Source organism: Lycorma delicatula, chromosome 1 (genome assembly GCF_047948215.1).
Source record: "Lycorma delicatula isolate Av1 chromosome 1, ASM4794821v1, whole genome shotgun sequence".
Taxonomy (NCBI): Eukaryota; Metazoa; Arthropoda; class Insecta; order Hemiptera; family Fulgoridae; genus Lycorma; species Lycorma delicatula.
This window is the reverse complement of record NC_134455.1, coordinates 389,421,290-389,439,362: the sequence shown is the minus strand read 5'-3', so window position 1 is coordinate 389,439,362 and position 18,073 is coordinate 389,421,290. Positions and strand designations below refer to the sequence as shown.

Below are 18,073 nucleotides of genomic sequence, written 5' to 3'. Positions count from 1 at the left end.
TTACTGTTTACTGATGAAATGTTATACATTATATTAGAACATAAAATTATTAAATTATCACTAAAACTACTGCTCCGCAACTTCCTTTGTTAATCACACTGATAATGTTGAATTAAAAGCTTTAATGGACTACTGTATTTATTTGGTATATTTAATTCTAGTAAAGAAGATGTGAGGAATCTACAGAAAGTGATGGAACTGGAAGTGTTATATTCAGGGAAACCATGTCCCTTCAGCAGTTTTTATTTCTGTTAGTTTTAACGGCACTAAAGTACACTCCAGTACACGAGATGGTGACAAAACTGCTCATATTTTCAAATTATTTAAAATGTTCCTCTCAGTTGCCAGTCCAATTATTCTCCGTCCAAATATCTAATTGTAGGCAAGATGCTTGTCAGTTTTCAGGATCTATGCACCTTACGAATGTTCATGAAAAATAAGCCCAGAAAATATGGACACATACTTAAGAAAATCACTTGCCTTAACTCATATGAGACGACGACTTGAAGAATCCAGACTTCCAACATCGCTGACTTTATTATTAGAAATGTATTAAAAATTAAAAAAGGAAAAATCGAACCTGAATTGCTATAGAAAAAACACAGGCGATGTCATATGTGTCCATCAATCAATGACAACAAACATCTCAACGTCTGTAGTGAGTGTGAGACCATGTATGCAAGTACAAATAACATCATAAGAAATAGTTACAAAAATGGAGATCTTGAATAAAATCTTGCAATTTTTTTCTTCATTTAAAATTTTTCAATACATATTTGTCTCCAGTTAGTTTTGAAATATCACAATTTATTGTTACAAATACGTTTCATTCAAGAATCGGACATTTTCAAATTTCATGATACATAGATTTTTCGATTATTTAAATTTTTAATTACTTTGTTTATTTTATAATACAGGTAAAAAACTTTCATTAGTAGTCGGTAATTAGAAAAAAAATCATTAAAAATGTTAATCTTTTTATCAAAAAACACGTTTGTAATTTTCATACATAAATCACATATTTAGATCAAATTAGTTTTATTAATTTATATATATTCTAAACATTATGTTGAATATTTTATTTCTTAAATGCAATGATAGATATTTGAAATAATGTATATTAAGTAATTTGATGTTTTACATGCTACAATCAGGTAATCTCATTAAATTTTATATAAAACCACAAAAAAGCCACCTTTGTATGTTTTTGCATTGCAAATACGGTCAATAATTTTGTCAACCAAAAAAAAATTTAATATTGTGAGAATTTCAATTTGTGGGTCAGCTGTGAACCGACGATAGCATTAATGTAATAATGGCAGTAGAGAGTTAAAGTGGTACAGAAGTAGGTCGAATTTCAAAGTGTGGTAAGAGACCTGGCATCTCAAGTCTCTGCCCTCTATTGTTTAAGTTTGCAGCTCCTATACTTTCCAAAACCGTTTTCTATTGTAAATAGAATATATTGAAGAATATAATAGGAATATTAACAACGATTTGAGACATATATTTCAAAATGTTAGTTTCTGTTTATATTCAAGGTTATGAGCACTTTTAACCATGTTAGTGAGTAACAAAAAGAGGAAAATAACTCACAACAAGGAGATAAGATAAGAAAACATTTTTAAGAAATTGACACATGAAAGAAGCGTCATTTTTTTACATGTTGATAAAAAATTAAAAATAAAGTTTTTGAGGTCGATACAAACAACAGGAGCAGGAATCCTCCTATTTGTTTTTAATATGCGAGTAAACTTTAATACAAAATCAGAATGAGGTTTTAGATTCATTCAAGATCAACGTCATTTGTGAAAATATATTTGAGAAAAATTCATGTAACGTGTGATTTGTATAAGAAGTCTCACTTGTGAACTTCACAAATATTTTTTTCTGAAATGGTCGAATTTCTCAGCACCAACCAAGTTATCTGATTGGCATAATACATGGTTCTGGGCTTAAAAAATTCATCATCACAGGCATATTACATTCTAGAGTAATATATAAATCTAACATTTTTTTAAGTCGTCTGTAGCCTTGGAGTCAGTGGTAATGACTCAGTTTTCTGGGATCTGAATCCCGGTTAGGAATGGTATTTTTCACAAATACCATGGCTACAAAACTGCCATTTTACTTAATCCTCTGATGCAATACCTAATAGTGGCAGTGCTACTACAGTGGTAATAAAATTACAAAAAATGTACTTTGTAGCCATAACTAAGCCAAACGTTAATTTTTTGTTTACCAACCATAAAACTGTTCAAGTTTCGACTTCAGATAATTTCTTCAATAATTATCCCTTACACCAACGACCACAATGTTGAACAATCCCTAGACTGATTGGTTTTCCTTACCTTTACATGGATAAAATTTGTTATAGTTGTTTTAAATTATGCACACTTGAAAAAATTATATTCATTTTTTCCCATAATGTATTTTCTTACTATAAGATTTTTAAAGGTAATAACAATTCTCTAATATGGATACTAAGATAACTTTTTGAACTATAACTCATTGTAAGATTTTTGACAAAGGTTACAAACAGAAATTTTTCTCATTAGTTATGAATATTAAGATGTCGCTTTAAATTAGAAGGCCAATGAAAAAGCTTATGGCAGAATTTACAAACATAATTTTTCTCTTTTTTATGAATATTAAGATGCATTTTTAAATTGCTTTTGTGATTAAATGACTTTTGACAAAAGTTACAAATATAATTCTTCTCTTTTGTATGAATATTAAGATGCATTTTTAAACTGGTTTTGTGATTAAATGACTTTTGACAAAAGTTACAAATATAATTCTTCTCCTTTGTATGAATATTAAGATGTATTTTTAAACTGTCTTTGTGATTAAATGACTTTTGACAAAAGTTACAAATATAATTCTTCTCTTTTGTATGAATATTAAGATGCATTTTTAAACTGGTTTTGTAATTAAATGACTTTTGACAAAAGTTACAAATATAATTCTTCTCCTTTGTATGAATATTAAGATGTATTTTTAAATTGCTTTTGCAATTAAATGACTTTTGACAAAAGTTACAAATATAATTCTTCTCCTTTGTATGAATATTAACATGTCTTGTTAAACTGTCTTTGTGATTAAATGACTTTTGACAAAAGTTACAAATATAATTCTTCTCCTTTGTATGAATATTAAGATGTATTTTTAAATTGATTTTGCGATTAAATGACTTTTGACAAAAGTTACAAATATAATTCTTCTCCTTTGTATGAATATTAAGATGTATTTTTAAATTGCTTTTGCGATTAAATGACTTTTGACAAAAGTTACAAATATAATTCTTCTCCTTTGTATGAATATTAACATGTCTTGTTAAACTGTCTTTGTGATTAAATGACTTTTGACAAAAGTTACAAATATAATTCTTCTCTTTTGTATGAATATTAAGATGTATTTTTAAATTGCTTTTCCAATTAAATGACTTTTGACAAAAGTTACAAATATAATTCTTCTCTTTTGTATGAATATTAAGATGTATTTTTAAATTGCTTTTGCAATTAAATGACTTTTGACAAAAGTTACAAATATAATTCTTCTCTTTTGTATGAATATTAAGATGTAATTTTAAACTGCTTTTGTGATTAAATGACTTTTGACAAAAGTTACAAACATAATTCTTCTCCTTTGTATGAATATTAAGATGTAATTTTAAACTGCTTTTGTGATTAAATGACTTTTGACAAAAGTTACAAACATAATTCTTCTCCTTTGTATGAATATTAAGATGTATTTTTAAATTGCTTTTGTGATTAAATGACTTTTGACAAAAGTTACAAACATAATTTTTCTCTTCTTTGTGCGTAATAAGTTGTGTTTTTAACTTATTTTCAAGAATAAGAGACTTTTGACAAGAGTTAGAATTATTTTCTTTCTCTTTAGCATGACAGTTAACATGCCTCTTTAAATAACATTTACATCTGAATCTTTCATTGCAAAATTCACAAACCAATTTCTTTCCTTTATGCTGAGGTAACTCATTTTCATTACTTATATCCTTCACTAAATTTTCTGTTCTTAAATCGCAATTCGCACACTTGCATTCACTGGTTTTTTGTTTTATAATTCCACCATATACTGAATTATTTACACATCTCTTACAATTGTTAGTACTTGCAGTGATGGTTAATTTATCAATAATAACCTGTAAAATTAAAACAACAATTAAAAAGTAATTATCAATTAATGTAAAATTATTTCCATTACAATAACATTATTCTATTTTGTAAAAAGCCGCAAAATATGGATAAAAAACTGAATATTTTAAACATATATTCAAAATAAACATAGTTTGGAATATTATTTAATGATTCACAAGTGAAGTTTAACGTAATAAAAAAACTTTACTTATCCTATTGCATATCTATACACATAGCTGAAACTTTAGAGATTGTCTGGGCTAAAGGTATCCAAAATAAATGGCCTATATTTAGGAAATCAGTCCTAACTTCTTAGTACTCAATGATAGCATAAATCTCGAAGAATTGTTCAGTGTACTTTCAATATTCAGTAGAATATGCGTATGATGTGCAGACAAGCTGACTCCAATGCGATTGTAGTCCATCAAGATATGGATCCCACAAAAACCATTCAGTGCATGCTTTTGTTAATGGAGTTTCAATCATGTACACATGTTTAACAGCTTGTACAAACTGAATGGAATATAAATTCTTTTATGTCAAAGTTTAACGTCCTCCAAGGTATGACTTAAGAGACAGAAATCATCAAAGGTTTCAGTTGTGATGAGGCAATGGATCAAGTAAGCGACGCATTCACTGCCCGTCCCATTAACTTTATTAGGCGACCTGGTTATGGACTGCAAATATCTCTTTCTACTGTTCACAACATTACTATAAGCACTCAGTTTGCAAGAATACAAGTTACAACTCTTATTTATAGTTAGATATCTTATTTAGTGGTGAGACAACTTTTCATTTGTGCAGGATAGTTAAAGACACTCTGTCAAATTTAATGTACTTAAAACCCCATGCAGTAATCAAAAATGAAAGGGACACACCCAAAGTCAATGTCTAGTTATGATGAAACAAAAATGGTATAATCAGACTGATTTTTTTCATGCAGCTCATTGTGACAGGGCACATTTATCTCAACCTGTTTGAGAATTTTCCTGTTCCTCAGATTCCTGCCGGATTCAGTTTCCAACAAGATGGTGCTCCTACACATTTATATTGAGATGTTACCATATTCCTGACAAAAATTCTAACTTTTTTCCTTGAAATTTCATTAAAAGTTGTAACAAAGGAAAGTTTGAGATTCGGACGATTTAAAACAAAAAATTGAAGGCGTAGGTCTAATAATAAAATAATAATCCTGCATATCAGTTGTATATAATATAATTAAATAAAATTACATATCAAACATAATAGAAAATTAAAACTACAATCATATATAAAAAACGTATGAAGTCAGTTAAATAAAATAACTACTTCTACTATAAATAGCAACTTAAATTTAAAAAAAAAATAAATAGAATAAATTTACGCTATGTAACCTGGAAAGCCAATTTACATTACTGAGTGGATTTAAATCACGCTATTTATAAAAATTATGATTATTTATTTTTTTTATCTAAAAATGTGCTGCCATCTGTTGCTGCTTTTATAAGTGTCATCTTCATATTCTGTCTGAAAGTTGATCAAGTAGGAATCTATTGTATTTATATGTTTAAAATCTCTGGAAAATGTCCAAACTTTACCTAGTATTATTTAAATTAAATTTCTTGATATTTTCACTACATTGAAATTTCAATATTAAAATTAACTATTTACAATATTTTAATTTTTTATTATGTTTGATATGTAATTTTATATAAATATATTATATACAGCTGATGATGCAGGATCCTGTAAAGGTGCTTTTGGAATAAAAAATAAGGTAAGTGTCATTTCATTTACTTTATAATTCTGTACTTGGGTTGTTCAAGTTGAATTTTTTATTAAAAAATACAACATATATATATGTTATCATATATCATCAAACTGGAAAACATGATTTATAATGTATAATTTTATAATAAACAAAATAAAAATATATAATTTTTTTAATTCTTCTAAATTCGCGTCCTCTTCTAACAATATATTAAAAACATTTTAAAAAACTAGTAAATAAATCTGATGAAGTGGTGCGCATGCAAGAAACACTAATATATATATATATGTATTTCCACACAGGGCAAGAAACTTAAAAACGAACTGAGAGGGCTTGAACTACATGTATTTTAGTGTTACCTTTTACACTGCTCTTATTAGCTCTATTATTGGAGGTGTATATTACTACTCTAATCTATTATTGTCTGTTGTAAACTATTCATGCTTCAGTGCAATAATTTTGGAGAACAGTGGTTTCCTTGTCACCACGATTTGTCTACTGCAATTCCGACTAGACGATTTGTCTAGTTGCAAGTCCTACACTATCAATAACTGAAGGCCAATGTTCACAATAAAAAACTGAAGTCATTGACAACAGTTTGCATCAGGTGACTCTCAATATGATTACTTTAACATTGCTGCATCAGCTGTGCAGGGTGATCACTTCGGATATCTTTTGTCAAAATGTGGTAGATATGTTAAGTCTTCCTAATGTAAACACAAAATTAGATTTTATATTATATTATTTTCTTTTCATTTACAGATTTTATGTCACAACCATGTTTAGTCTGAACCAAGTCCACTTTAAACTGCCTACCTGATAAATATTGAAACATGAACACTGAATACAATTAACAACAAATCACCCAAAGCTTACTAAAATGTCAACTCCATCAACAGGTTAAAATTCACATATTTCAGTCATCAATGAATTTCAAAAACACACTTTGCTCTCACACATTGACCATTTATCATTCACAATCATCTCAATAAATCGATATTAATTAAACAGAACTAAATACAGTTACAAACATTTTTTTTTTAAACGAACACAATGATATATATATATATATATATATATGAAATTATGATATATGAAATTAACAAGAGACAAATCATGTTTGTTACAATAGCCAATTGCTAATACTTACACGACATGGATAAAATACCATCCCATCTTTTGTCTTCACTGTGTGAAAATCTTTTATTCGAAGTTCATTGCTTTTCATATTAGGATTAACCTGTGGTGAAACATCATCATTCAATAAGATCTCAGATTCCTTAAAAAAAAAAAGATAAAGAAATCATATTACAAACTAATTAATTTCCAATAAATGTTTTTTTTTTTTTTTTGTTTCTGACTGGAACTTAGTAATAATACCACTTATATACAAATCACATACCATAAAAATAAATATTTTTGGCAGTAAATACCATTAAAATCTGTCTTGCTAAAAATTTTAGAAAAATCCAAGTATTATGACAAAATTTAGCCAAAAAAGAAGAAAATTATTTTAATTTTATTTTTATATGAATTTACTATTAATATAATATTACAATTGTTATTAATATATATATATTATACACTTTATTTTCTCAAAGTGTATTTGCAAAAAATAACAAAATAGCAAACACATTAATCACAAATTTAATTCTGAGAAAATTAATTTTATAAGTCAATTTAAAACAAATATGGCGGTTGTTCAAGAAGGTTTTGAAGAATTTTTTTTAAACTTTCAACTTAATTCTCTTGCAATTTGATTCATTTACCCAGATTTTCCAACTTTTTTTATATTATCAATATGATGTGATTTGTCCAACTCAGCGAAATAAGCAGTTCTCTCACCTTTGCATCATTAGAAATAAATCTTTGTCCAATGAGCCATTTTTTCAGATTTGGGAGAAGGTAATAATTAATTGAAACCAAGTCAGGTGAATACAGCACATGCTTCTAGATGACTTTGTCAAAGTGTAAATTATCATTGAGTTTTGCAACTACTATCAGAGATATGTGTACCCGCACATTATTGTGGTAAAAAGAACAGTATCTTTTTGGCCAATGTGGCAGTATATATCAAACATATCAATCAGTCTAGTAAAACATCAGAACTGTAATGATCCTCGTACTTGAAAGTTCATGTATTACTAAAGAATAAACCAAAACATGGTAAAAAAATGCAATGAAGTCAAATTAAAAAATCATCATTAAGTGCTTACATAAAGTTTCACTCATATAACTACTCCACTAAATACACTCTGAAAGGGCGAGTAAAACTAACTTACTGCTTCATGTTTGATTTTATGATCTTCTAATTTAATTAGGTTGGTCCCTTCAGTCACAAGAGGATCTGTCACTTTTTCAAAATTATCACACCCATTACTGATCGGCTTATATATATATAAAATATTGTCAAGTGAATAATTAATGCGAGACCTGACATTAGACACATCACTAATAAAAATGGCACTAGTCATTCTCAAGAATGAAAGAGAAGAAGAGGTTTTGCAATATTTTCTTCATGCAACAAATATACACAAGTGTTACATAAACATGATATTACCACTGAAATAAAGGTGATAGTCAGCCACATACAAGTAGCTCAATTATTTATACCACAGAAATTTATGTACAATGGACATCAAAACTATCAGAGAACATTACCATGACTGTGCCCAGACGTACTTTAGTTGCTTTACATGAAACAAAATCAAACTTTAAAAAAAAACTAGGGAAGAAAGTTTAAAGCAACCGACTAATGGTCTTTTAAACAGAAAATTATAAATTATATATGACTCCATTCACTAAAAACATCAAAAAGCTGGAGCTACAATTTTAATACATTTTTTTTTTAACTTTACAGTCCAGTACTCTTCTTCAATTCTGAGAAGCCCCTTATTGAACAAAATGTTGAAATTCATCAAAGTCACTCCCAAAAATTGTAGGCTCTCTGTAGGAGATGATTCTCTCATACTCTGAGAATGACATTTCCTGTCGTATATTCCCGATACAGAATAAAAATTGCACCTAAAAGATGTATTGTTTGTTATGCAAACAACATAAGAAAGGAATCACAATATAACTGTTGGGAATGTGATGTTGGTATTTGTCTTGCCCCTTGTTTTAGAAATTTCCACACTAAGAAGGAAAACATTTTCATATTTCAAAAACATTAAAATTCATTTTAAAAAAAAATGTATGACTAGTATTAAACTGAAATATAGTAATAACTCTGTGAACTGGCAAACATGAATCTAAGTTATTATTCTGTGATCTTGAACTCTGAATGGCTAAATTCATAAATATTTATGAACTATTTCCATAGAAAATAATTTAATCGTTTTCACAGTAAGATTAGAAATATATACATAGAAGATTCACAACATGTAAACTTATTTCACCATGGCTCAATGAGATAATGATATGTATCAGACTACACTTTGTTTAGTTTAGTAGAGACTCAGAAGATCGATTCCTGAGACATATGGTTAATTAAACCCCAACCACCAGAGTACACAGGTATTCACTGTATAAAAGCAACTGACTTTTACTAGGATTTGAACCTGAGAACTTTCGACTTTGAAAATCAGCTGTTAAAACAACTTTTTTGTGATGAGTTAAACACTAGATCAGCCTGGTGGGCTAAATATATATATTATTATTATCTTTTATGACCGCATAGGATCATTTTAGTCAGTCTGTTATGCATGTCTCTTTGATGGGACTGTTTGGGCCTTGTGGTCCTCCCATTACTTTTTCATACATTTCAATCTTTGTGCCCTTTCTAGTGTTGAAAATGTTTGTGTTGTGAGGTTTTATCTTATGAGTGTTTTTGTTCGTGATTTTCTCATTTAATTTTATCGTACCTGTGGCGTCTACTGATGTAATGCCAATTTCCTTCAGATCCTATCTTATTTCTCCGAATCATCTGCATCCTGCCTTTGTATTTTCCGAGTCGAGATTGTACTGCATTAGCAGTTTCCGAAGTCTTGAATACTGCATCCTCATGATTATGTTGAAAGAATCCTAATCTCCTCTTATGCATATCAGTAATTGGTTCTAACTCTTTGTACATGATTTTGTTTGGCACACTCCACCACTGCCCATCTTTCTGATACCTTTTATCCACAATGCAAGTTCTTCCAATTTTTTCTTTCCATCTTCTGGAACATGTCTGTCTTTGATTGTTCGTTCAGGTGGAAGAGTGTTTGCTGAATAAGTGGTTTATGGTTTTATAACTGTGTTTTAGTGTCTTATTTTTGTATTTATTGATAGGCATTTTTATTATAAGTGTACCAGGTTAATTTTTGTGCTTCAGCTAGATTTTTCTTCTTATTCAGATAAAGGATTTTTTGTTTAGATTGTTTGTTATTATTTCTCCAAGGTATTTAAATTGGGTTACTAAATTTTGGGTCCAATTTTATTTGTAATGTTTTGAAGTACTAATATCCGTGATTTAGTTTCATCAATCCCATTTGCTACAAGTGTCAAGTCGCCAGCAAAACTAGGACAGTTTGTTTAAATTTTTCCACCCATTTTAACTTTTGGGAGACACCTTTTTGAGCTTGAGCTATTCCCTCATTACCATTTCTAGAGCACAGTTGAACAATAGTGGTGAGAACTCATTGCCTTGGCGCAATCCTGTTTTGATCTCAAAAAGTTATGAGAGCTCACCTCTGAATTTTACCTTTGACACTGTTTGTAAGGGTCAGTTTTATCATGTTTATAATTTGATAAGTAGTTCAAGGTGTCTTAGAATTTTTAGTAGGGATGCAGTCATAAGCTTTCTTGAAATAGCCAGTTGCTTCTATTGACTTCAGTGTTTCTTAATGATGTAGTCTCTTTATTCTCCTTAGGGGTCAGGTGGTTTCTTTTCTTTGTTTTACTAGATTAGGGAAGGATATTTCTAATTTTTGGGATAATAGCAATAATAGATATTTTTTCCACTATTTTGGCACATTTGCCGTTCCAACATTGATGTTTTTGTACGGGATTTTATTGGGGCTAATTCTTCTGCGATTTGTTTATTGTTGTTGACTGGATCTTCGATTTATCTGTGATTGTTATTTTTTTGGTTGCTTTTTGGTAATTTTCATTCTTGATCAGTCGGGCAGGATCCTCTTTTCTTCTAGTTTTAGGACTTGATTTTGTTGTTTTCTTTGTGAAGCAAATTTTATTTTGACTACATAGTGATTGGATGCAGTGTCTACGCCTCGGATGACTTTTACACTGTAGATCTCAATGTGGTGCTGTTTATCCATAAAGACGGTCGAGTTACCATTCTCCTATAGTGTAATCAAGGTGTTTTTAGATTTTCATTTTTTGAGATTTCATCTTGAAATATGTGGATTTCAATATTAGGTTGTCGTTTCTGCAGAGATCGATGAATCTGTCCATTTTTGTTTGTTTTTTTTGGGCGGGCCACTTTCCGATGTTGTCGTGGTCTTCTTTCTCTGTCTAGTTGGGCATTGAGTTTCCAATTAATTGTTTAACATGGATTTCAGTTATGTTATTTATAGTAAGGTCGAGTAGATTCCAGAACCATACTGTTTCTTTATGGTCTTTTGGAGAATTATTTTTATTATTAGTGGATGCATGGCTGTTTATTATAGTGTAGATTTTATTAGATGCATTTGGTGTGAGTGTTGCGATTCTTGGAGATTGTGACTTGAATTCTTGTATGGAGTTTATTATTTTGAGTCTGACTAAAAAGCCAGTTCAAAACTGTGGGACTTTTTCATCACTCTCTTTCCAGGTATACCTCTGCAGAGTCTATATCCGTGAGATTCCATAGCATCCTGGTCAGTGTTTCTTATTTCCTGCAGACCCATGATGAGAATTTTGTATTGGTCCATTCGGCCAGTTATTATTTTTAGTTTACCAGTCTGCTGCAGCAAGTTTACTTTGTGTGTGGAAATGTAGATGGTTTGATTTTGGACTTTGTATTTTTCTTATTTGTGTGTGTAGTGTTAGGGCATTCCAATGCTTCCAGTTGCATGTTATCTTCTAAGTAGAAGCCCACCATATCCAAATGCTGCCTTTTCTTAACTCTGGTGTTGCTTGGTTCAGCAGGTGGACTATTCCTTAAAAAAGACCTTTTTGTGATGCCTCTCAAGGGGTCACCTGTCAAACTAGGTTCCGAGTTACAACTCTAAATGCGATCTAGTGAGTTGTGATTAGATGATAAATGAAGCTATGAAGTTTTTTTAGATTCAGTTCACCAGACAAATTTCTCCTATTTGTTCGGGATACCTCCAAGCATAACCCATGAAGGCTCAATCTGACTTTTGTTAAAAGATGTTATTTTGGATAAAGGTTACAAAGTCTGATCCTAAATGTTACACCCGTATATATATATATATATATATACAATAGCCTTCGCAATTCACAGAATTAGAGAAACACTCACCTTTAATCTTTTACTTCATCAAAATGCTATTGGGCCTAAGCCCATCCTCAGATATATCTTTTATAAATTCTTAAACTGTTTATAATTACACAATAACTATTAGCTTTTTACATTTTGTAATCTTTTTGCAATTGTTGGATTTTATCTTATAAATACCGGAAGAATACGATAAAACAAAAACTCCTGTTATTTCAATTGAGAAATAAAATGAATATATAAATGAAATTGTTTTAAAAAAATTAATGACCCAACAATAAAGGTTTAAAAATTAAAAAAAGATTCCATAGTTAAATACAAGGAAATATTTAATAATAATAATAAATTAAAATATCATATCAGATTATCCACACATACCTTATACCCCAAAACTTACAGGTTTCCCAAAATTACACAAGGAAGGTATAACAACAAGACCATTAATTAATTTCAAAACAGCCCCAAGTTATATTATTACTAAAATTATTGATATAGCAATTAGATCAAAGATAAATTTAGAATACAAATAAAATATAAAAAACAGGTATGAATTAATAATTTAAATAAGTTAAAAATTATTAAAACTATAATTACTAGCTTAGATATAACTAATATGTACCCAAGATAAACCCATTGATTACACAATCTCAAAAGAAAATAAATTAATAAAAGCAGGTGAAGACAAAAAATTTATAAATATTTAACAATTAGAAACATGTGTAAGCAGAATTATTTTGAATTTATTGGAACCTGTTACATATAAGAAAATATTTTACCCATGGGATTTCCCTTATCTGCTTTAATGTCAAAAATATATTGCAGGAATTTGATAATAGAACAGTATACGGCATAAATCACGTATATTAAATTTTATTGTGGGTCAGATTCGTGGATGATAATTTAGTTATATATGAACCAGTTATAGATAATGATGAGGTAATTTTATATAAATTCAGTTCAGATCATAAAACTTTATATTTTACATATGAAATGGAACATAACAGAAAAATAAATTATTTATATAATGAATTATATAAAAAACCTACCTGAAATGAAATTTTTATAAATAGGAATTCTTATCATATTCGGTCCCAGAAGGTTAATATTTTTAAGTACATGATAAACAGAGCAATAAAATACATAAATGGGAATTTTGTAATTTTAGTATAAAGAATATAGCTATAAAAAAATGGATATCATACGTCATTGATTTTTATTAAATATATAATCCAGACATTTTTAGTAATATAAATATTACTAAATTATTACCCATAAAAATAGTGAAATGTTTATCTAAAATACTCTTATACAAATAAAATTATAGAAAACTAAATTGATGCGTATACAAATAAAAAATACAAACCTGATAATCATATAATAAAACAATAAAAAGTAAAAAATAAATGTGGGTCTTCTGGTATTTATAAAATTAAATGGAACAATTATGAAAAGATATATAAAACAAATAGATCATCTAAAGATAGATTTAATGAACATTTTAAATCATTTAAAAATAGAATAATAGGTTTCTCGAATGTTCCTGACAATTTTATAATAATTTTGATTATTATTTAGTTTAAAACTGATATATAGTTTAGAAGGTAATTTGGAAATAGTTGAAAAAATTAATACTGAAGATGTATATATATATAAACGTGAATTCAGCTAATAGTTATTATATAAATTGTGAACAGTTAAAGAATTTATAAAAGTCATCACTGAGAATGAGCTTAGGCCAGAAATCATTTTGAAGTAAGAAATTAGAGGCAAGAGTGTTTCTCTAATTCCGTGCTTTGCAGAGGCTGAAAGAATATTATATCGTACATATAGACATTTATGTACAGAGAGAAAAAAATGGAATTAAAAAGTTTAACCTGCTAAATAATTAATATATACGAGTTCACAAATGAACTGCATGAAATCCAAAATTTACATGCATGGCCATAATAATGAAAAACAATACAGTAGGATGCCGATTTTCAAGATATCTGACAAACTACACTGCTTAAATCCAAATTAAGAAATTTAAAAAAAATGCATTTTTTTGAAAAAAATCTTCACTTCAACCGGAAATTTTTTATTTATGTTTATTTTACTGGGGTTTTCAATCGACCTTTTTGCAATTCATTTAGCAAAAATATATATGATACTTATACAGGATGAGTGAAGATAGACTTGCTAAGAAAATTTCCAACATCGTCAACGTAAGTAAATTAAAGTCGATTTGAATGAAAGAAACACAAGATGATCTGCAACGACTCAACATAATACAGCGGGACACCATTTTTCTAAATGTCTAACAAGCTGGACGGCTTAAATCCAGACAAAGAAACTAAAAAAAAAAACTAGTATATTATTTGAAAAATTTTAACCATTTATACCAATCTGTGCTTAAATAGGTATTTTTCTTATCAATCTTTATTATACTGGGTTTTTAAACTACAGTTTTGGAATTCATTTAACAAAACCATATATATATATATAATATATATATATATATATATATATATATATATACTGGCCTTTGTAAAAGTAATTTTCTACATTCTACACACTGTATTTGTTGTACCATATTACTAAATCTATCTTTTCTTACATTGTACATATGCTCTAAATTTCTTCTTAATTTTAGTGAAATATATGTTTACTTTTATTTTTAAATTTTATTTACTTAGTATGTTACTCATTAAATACAGAATGATATGTGCACTGTATACCACAAATCTTTTTTAAATTACCCTTTTCAATTATCCAGATTTGGCCTTGCAAGGTCCGTCTGGATAATTGGTGTGGCACTATATACAAAATCTAACACTTACCATTTCATTTTCAACTTTTAAATTTTCTGATTTAACTAGGTTGGTGTCTTCAGTTGATAGGGATTGTTTTTCATTATCACTACTCATAATGTCAAGCTCCTCTTCAGTTCTACTAAATTTATTTGCTGTAATAAAAAAAACAATAAATTAATGCTAAAAGTTCATGATTTATTGTAAAATTTATAAAATAAAAAAAAATTATTTATATAATTCGCTTACCACACACATAAATAGTGCAGCCACAATTTATTATAGCCAGACAATAGTTCCAAATGTTGTCAACGATTATATTTTTATATACTGAGTTGATAAGGTGGATAAAATGCTGAGAGCATGTCCATTCAAAAGAAAAAGACAAAACGGGCGATATAAAAGCAGTTCTGCCAACTTTTCAATATCACTGTATTCAATGCTCATAGTTTACATAAGAAATGTGGTGAGACGTACAATCCTCTTCAATTCAGACAGAAAATTGTTGAAATTCATCATAGTCATTTACAAAAAAGGTAGGCCCGCTGAGAAGATCCTCTAATTCTCTCTCTGTGTTTAACTTATAATTTCAATTTTTTCAAATAAATCTTCACTTCAATAGGGATTTTTTTTTATCGATCTTAATTTTACTGGTTTTTTTAATTTAACTTTTTTCAATTCATTTAGCAAAAACATATATGTATTAAAACTTATTAAAGTAAATTTTTACCCAATTATCCAGATCTGGCCTTGCAAAGGTTCATCTGGACAATTGGTGTTTTCACTGTATGCAGAATCTAATATCCTTACTTACCACTTCATTTTTAACTTCTAAATTTTCTGTCTTATTCAAGTTGGTGTCTTCAATTGCTAAATGATCTTTTTCGATATCAAGTAGTTCCTCTTTCAGCTGTAGTAAATCTACTTGCTGTAATAAAAAACAAAAAAATGAAACATATTAACAATATTGTTGATACTCATGTACCAAAAATATTTATAAAAAATGTAATTTTTGAAGCAGTTCTCTACTGAGAATTTACACAATTATTAATGAGAAAAACTTCCATAAGCTTCAAAAACAACATAGATCTACCTTATTATTACGATATATTTAAGAACAAAATATTTGTAAAATACTCTTAGTCAAGATTTATTTTTTAATTATACTGTTAAAGTTGACGAATCTTTATCTAATGATTCCAAAGGTTTTTAAAATAAGCTAACAAAAACAATGATAAATCTATTTTAGGTGGCCACGAAGGCGGAGCGAATGTTCTCAACACTGATGAGGCTATTGGCCAATGTTGCAGGTCCCAGGGCATCTAAACGCAGGATATTAGCATCTACGGTGGTGTTGGATATATAGCCGATACTACTGCTATCACATACAATATTGTATGTGATAGCCGATACTACTGCTATCACATACAATATTCTATGTGATGGCGGTAAGGTGGGAGGCCTTCAGACTGAACAGCAAGTATAGGAAGTTGGCAATCAGGGTAGCCCAATTATATAGGACAGTTTCCTTGGATGCTTCACTAGTGGTGGTGTGAATGCCACCATTTGACCTCATAGCCAAGGAAAAAAGGGATAGGATCACAGAAGGCAAGGACCCGTATGTTTATTGAATAGCAGGAGATGGAAAAAGTCAAGTAGAGTTGTGGACGACACCGAGTGCAGACGTGTTTCCTAGCTCCGCGATATTTTACTTTTTGATTGGGTTTTTTTTATTTTTTACTGGATACGGACATCGGAAATTATAGTGGTATGGTTAATGGACACAAGTGCAAAGTTTTTTGAGTTTCAGTTTTTTTTTTTTTTTGAAAATACAAAATTTTGAGGAAAGTCAGAGAACTTTTAGTGCTACAGCCCTTTTGGACAACGGTTAAGAACCGAAGGGGTGTGGAATTGTAAGTAAATACAACTACACAGACAGAGTGAGTTAAAAAGTACTTTGAATAAGTTTTTTTTTTTAAGTGTTTAAGTATATACATTTAACTTATATAGAGACAAATTTTGCAAATCAAGCGACAAGCTCTGGCTTGTTCGTGACGTCATTGAAATACAAGTAAACAAGGACATGTAAAATTTTCAGAAGTTTTACTGTGTACTAGTAGAAATTTTTCTAAGTGTTTGCGATACTTTACACGGGCAAACTCCTATCCTCCATATCTCCTATAGTTTTTACCATAGAACCAAAATTCCCAAATATCTATCCGAAACCAAAGATTTCTGACCTTCTGACCGCCCCTCATATTTTGACCCCCCCCAAAATTTTTGACCCCGGATTTGGACATACATTTTACTTCCCCCCCAAATTTGTTTGGGGGCACCCGCCCGTGTGGGGTATCATAGGACTCGAAATCAACCCCTGATTTCGAATCCGAAGCTCGCTTCCAATAGAAGATAAGGCCTCTCCAGAGGCTGGGCCCTCGAGGGGAACTGCCGGAAGGAGGGATAGTGTTTCTGAAGTCTCAGAAGACATGGACATTACAGAATTAAATCAAGGAAAAGCAAAGTGGAAGACAGTAGAGGGGAGAACTGCCAAGCGGCCGAGAGCAGGCTCATCAGAAGAAGAGGAGGCCCCCCTTAATTTGAAGGAGGTTACGTACAGGCTGGGTAATGCACTATTACAGCTTAGGCAACTAACTGGCAAGGCCAGTGTAACGGCAATCAAGGCTCATGAGAGGGAGGTGACAGAAATTTATAAAGATTTACAACGAATAAATGATGAGACTCCAGACACAGTTGACCAAAGTACGCAAACCGAAAGTCATGGCAGGAACGAGATGTCAGATATTCTAGATGTAGAGATGACAGATGAACAACCGATAGACAGATTACCCACACGATGGTCAACCTGGGTAATGAACAGGCTGACCCAGGAGAAAGATCTAAAACCAGGAGATGACAGCTGTTTTTTCATCGATTTGAATGGATTAAAGCCATCCAGCCGGTATGCTGGGACGGCACCTGGGGCAATGATCTTACA

General features: G+C 29.9%; 1 protein-coding gene across 1 annotated transcript; it reads right to left on the bottom strand.

The window, feature by feature from the left end:
* Positions 1-1,329: 1,329 nt before the first annotated feature.
* Positions 1,330-15,994, bottom strand: LOC142317992 (uncharacterized). Its single transcript, XM_075354525.1, has 5 exons — positions 15,893-15,994; positions 15,109-15,233; positions 7,058-7,186; positions 3,632-4,162; positions 1,330-1,443 (listed from the first exon to the last, which is right to left on the bottom strand). The coding sequence occupies exons 2-5, from the start codon at positions 15,193-15,195 to the stop codon at positions 1,330-1,332; spliced, it is 861 nt and encodes a 286-aa protein (XP_075210640.1). The 5' UTR covers positions 15,196-15,233; positions 15,893-15,994.
* Positions 15,995-18,073: the final 2,079 nt, after the last annotated feature.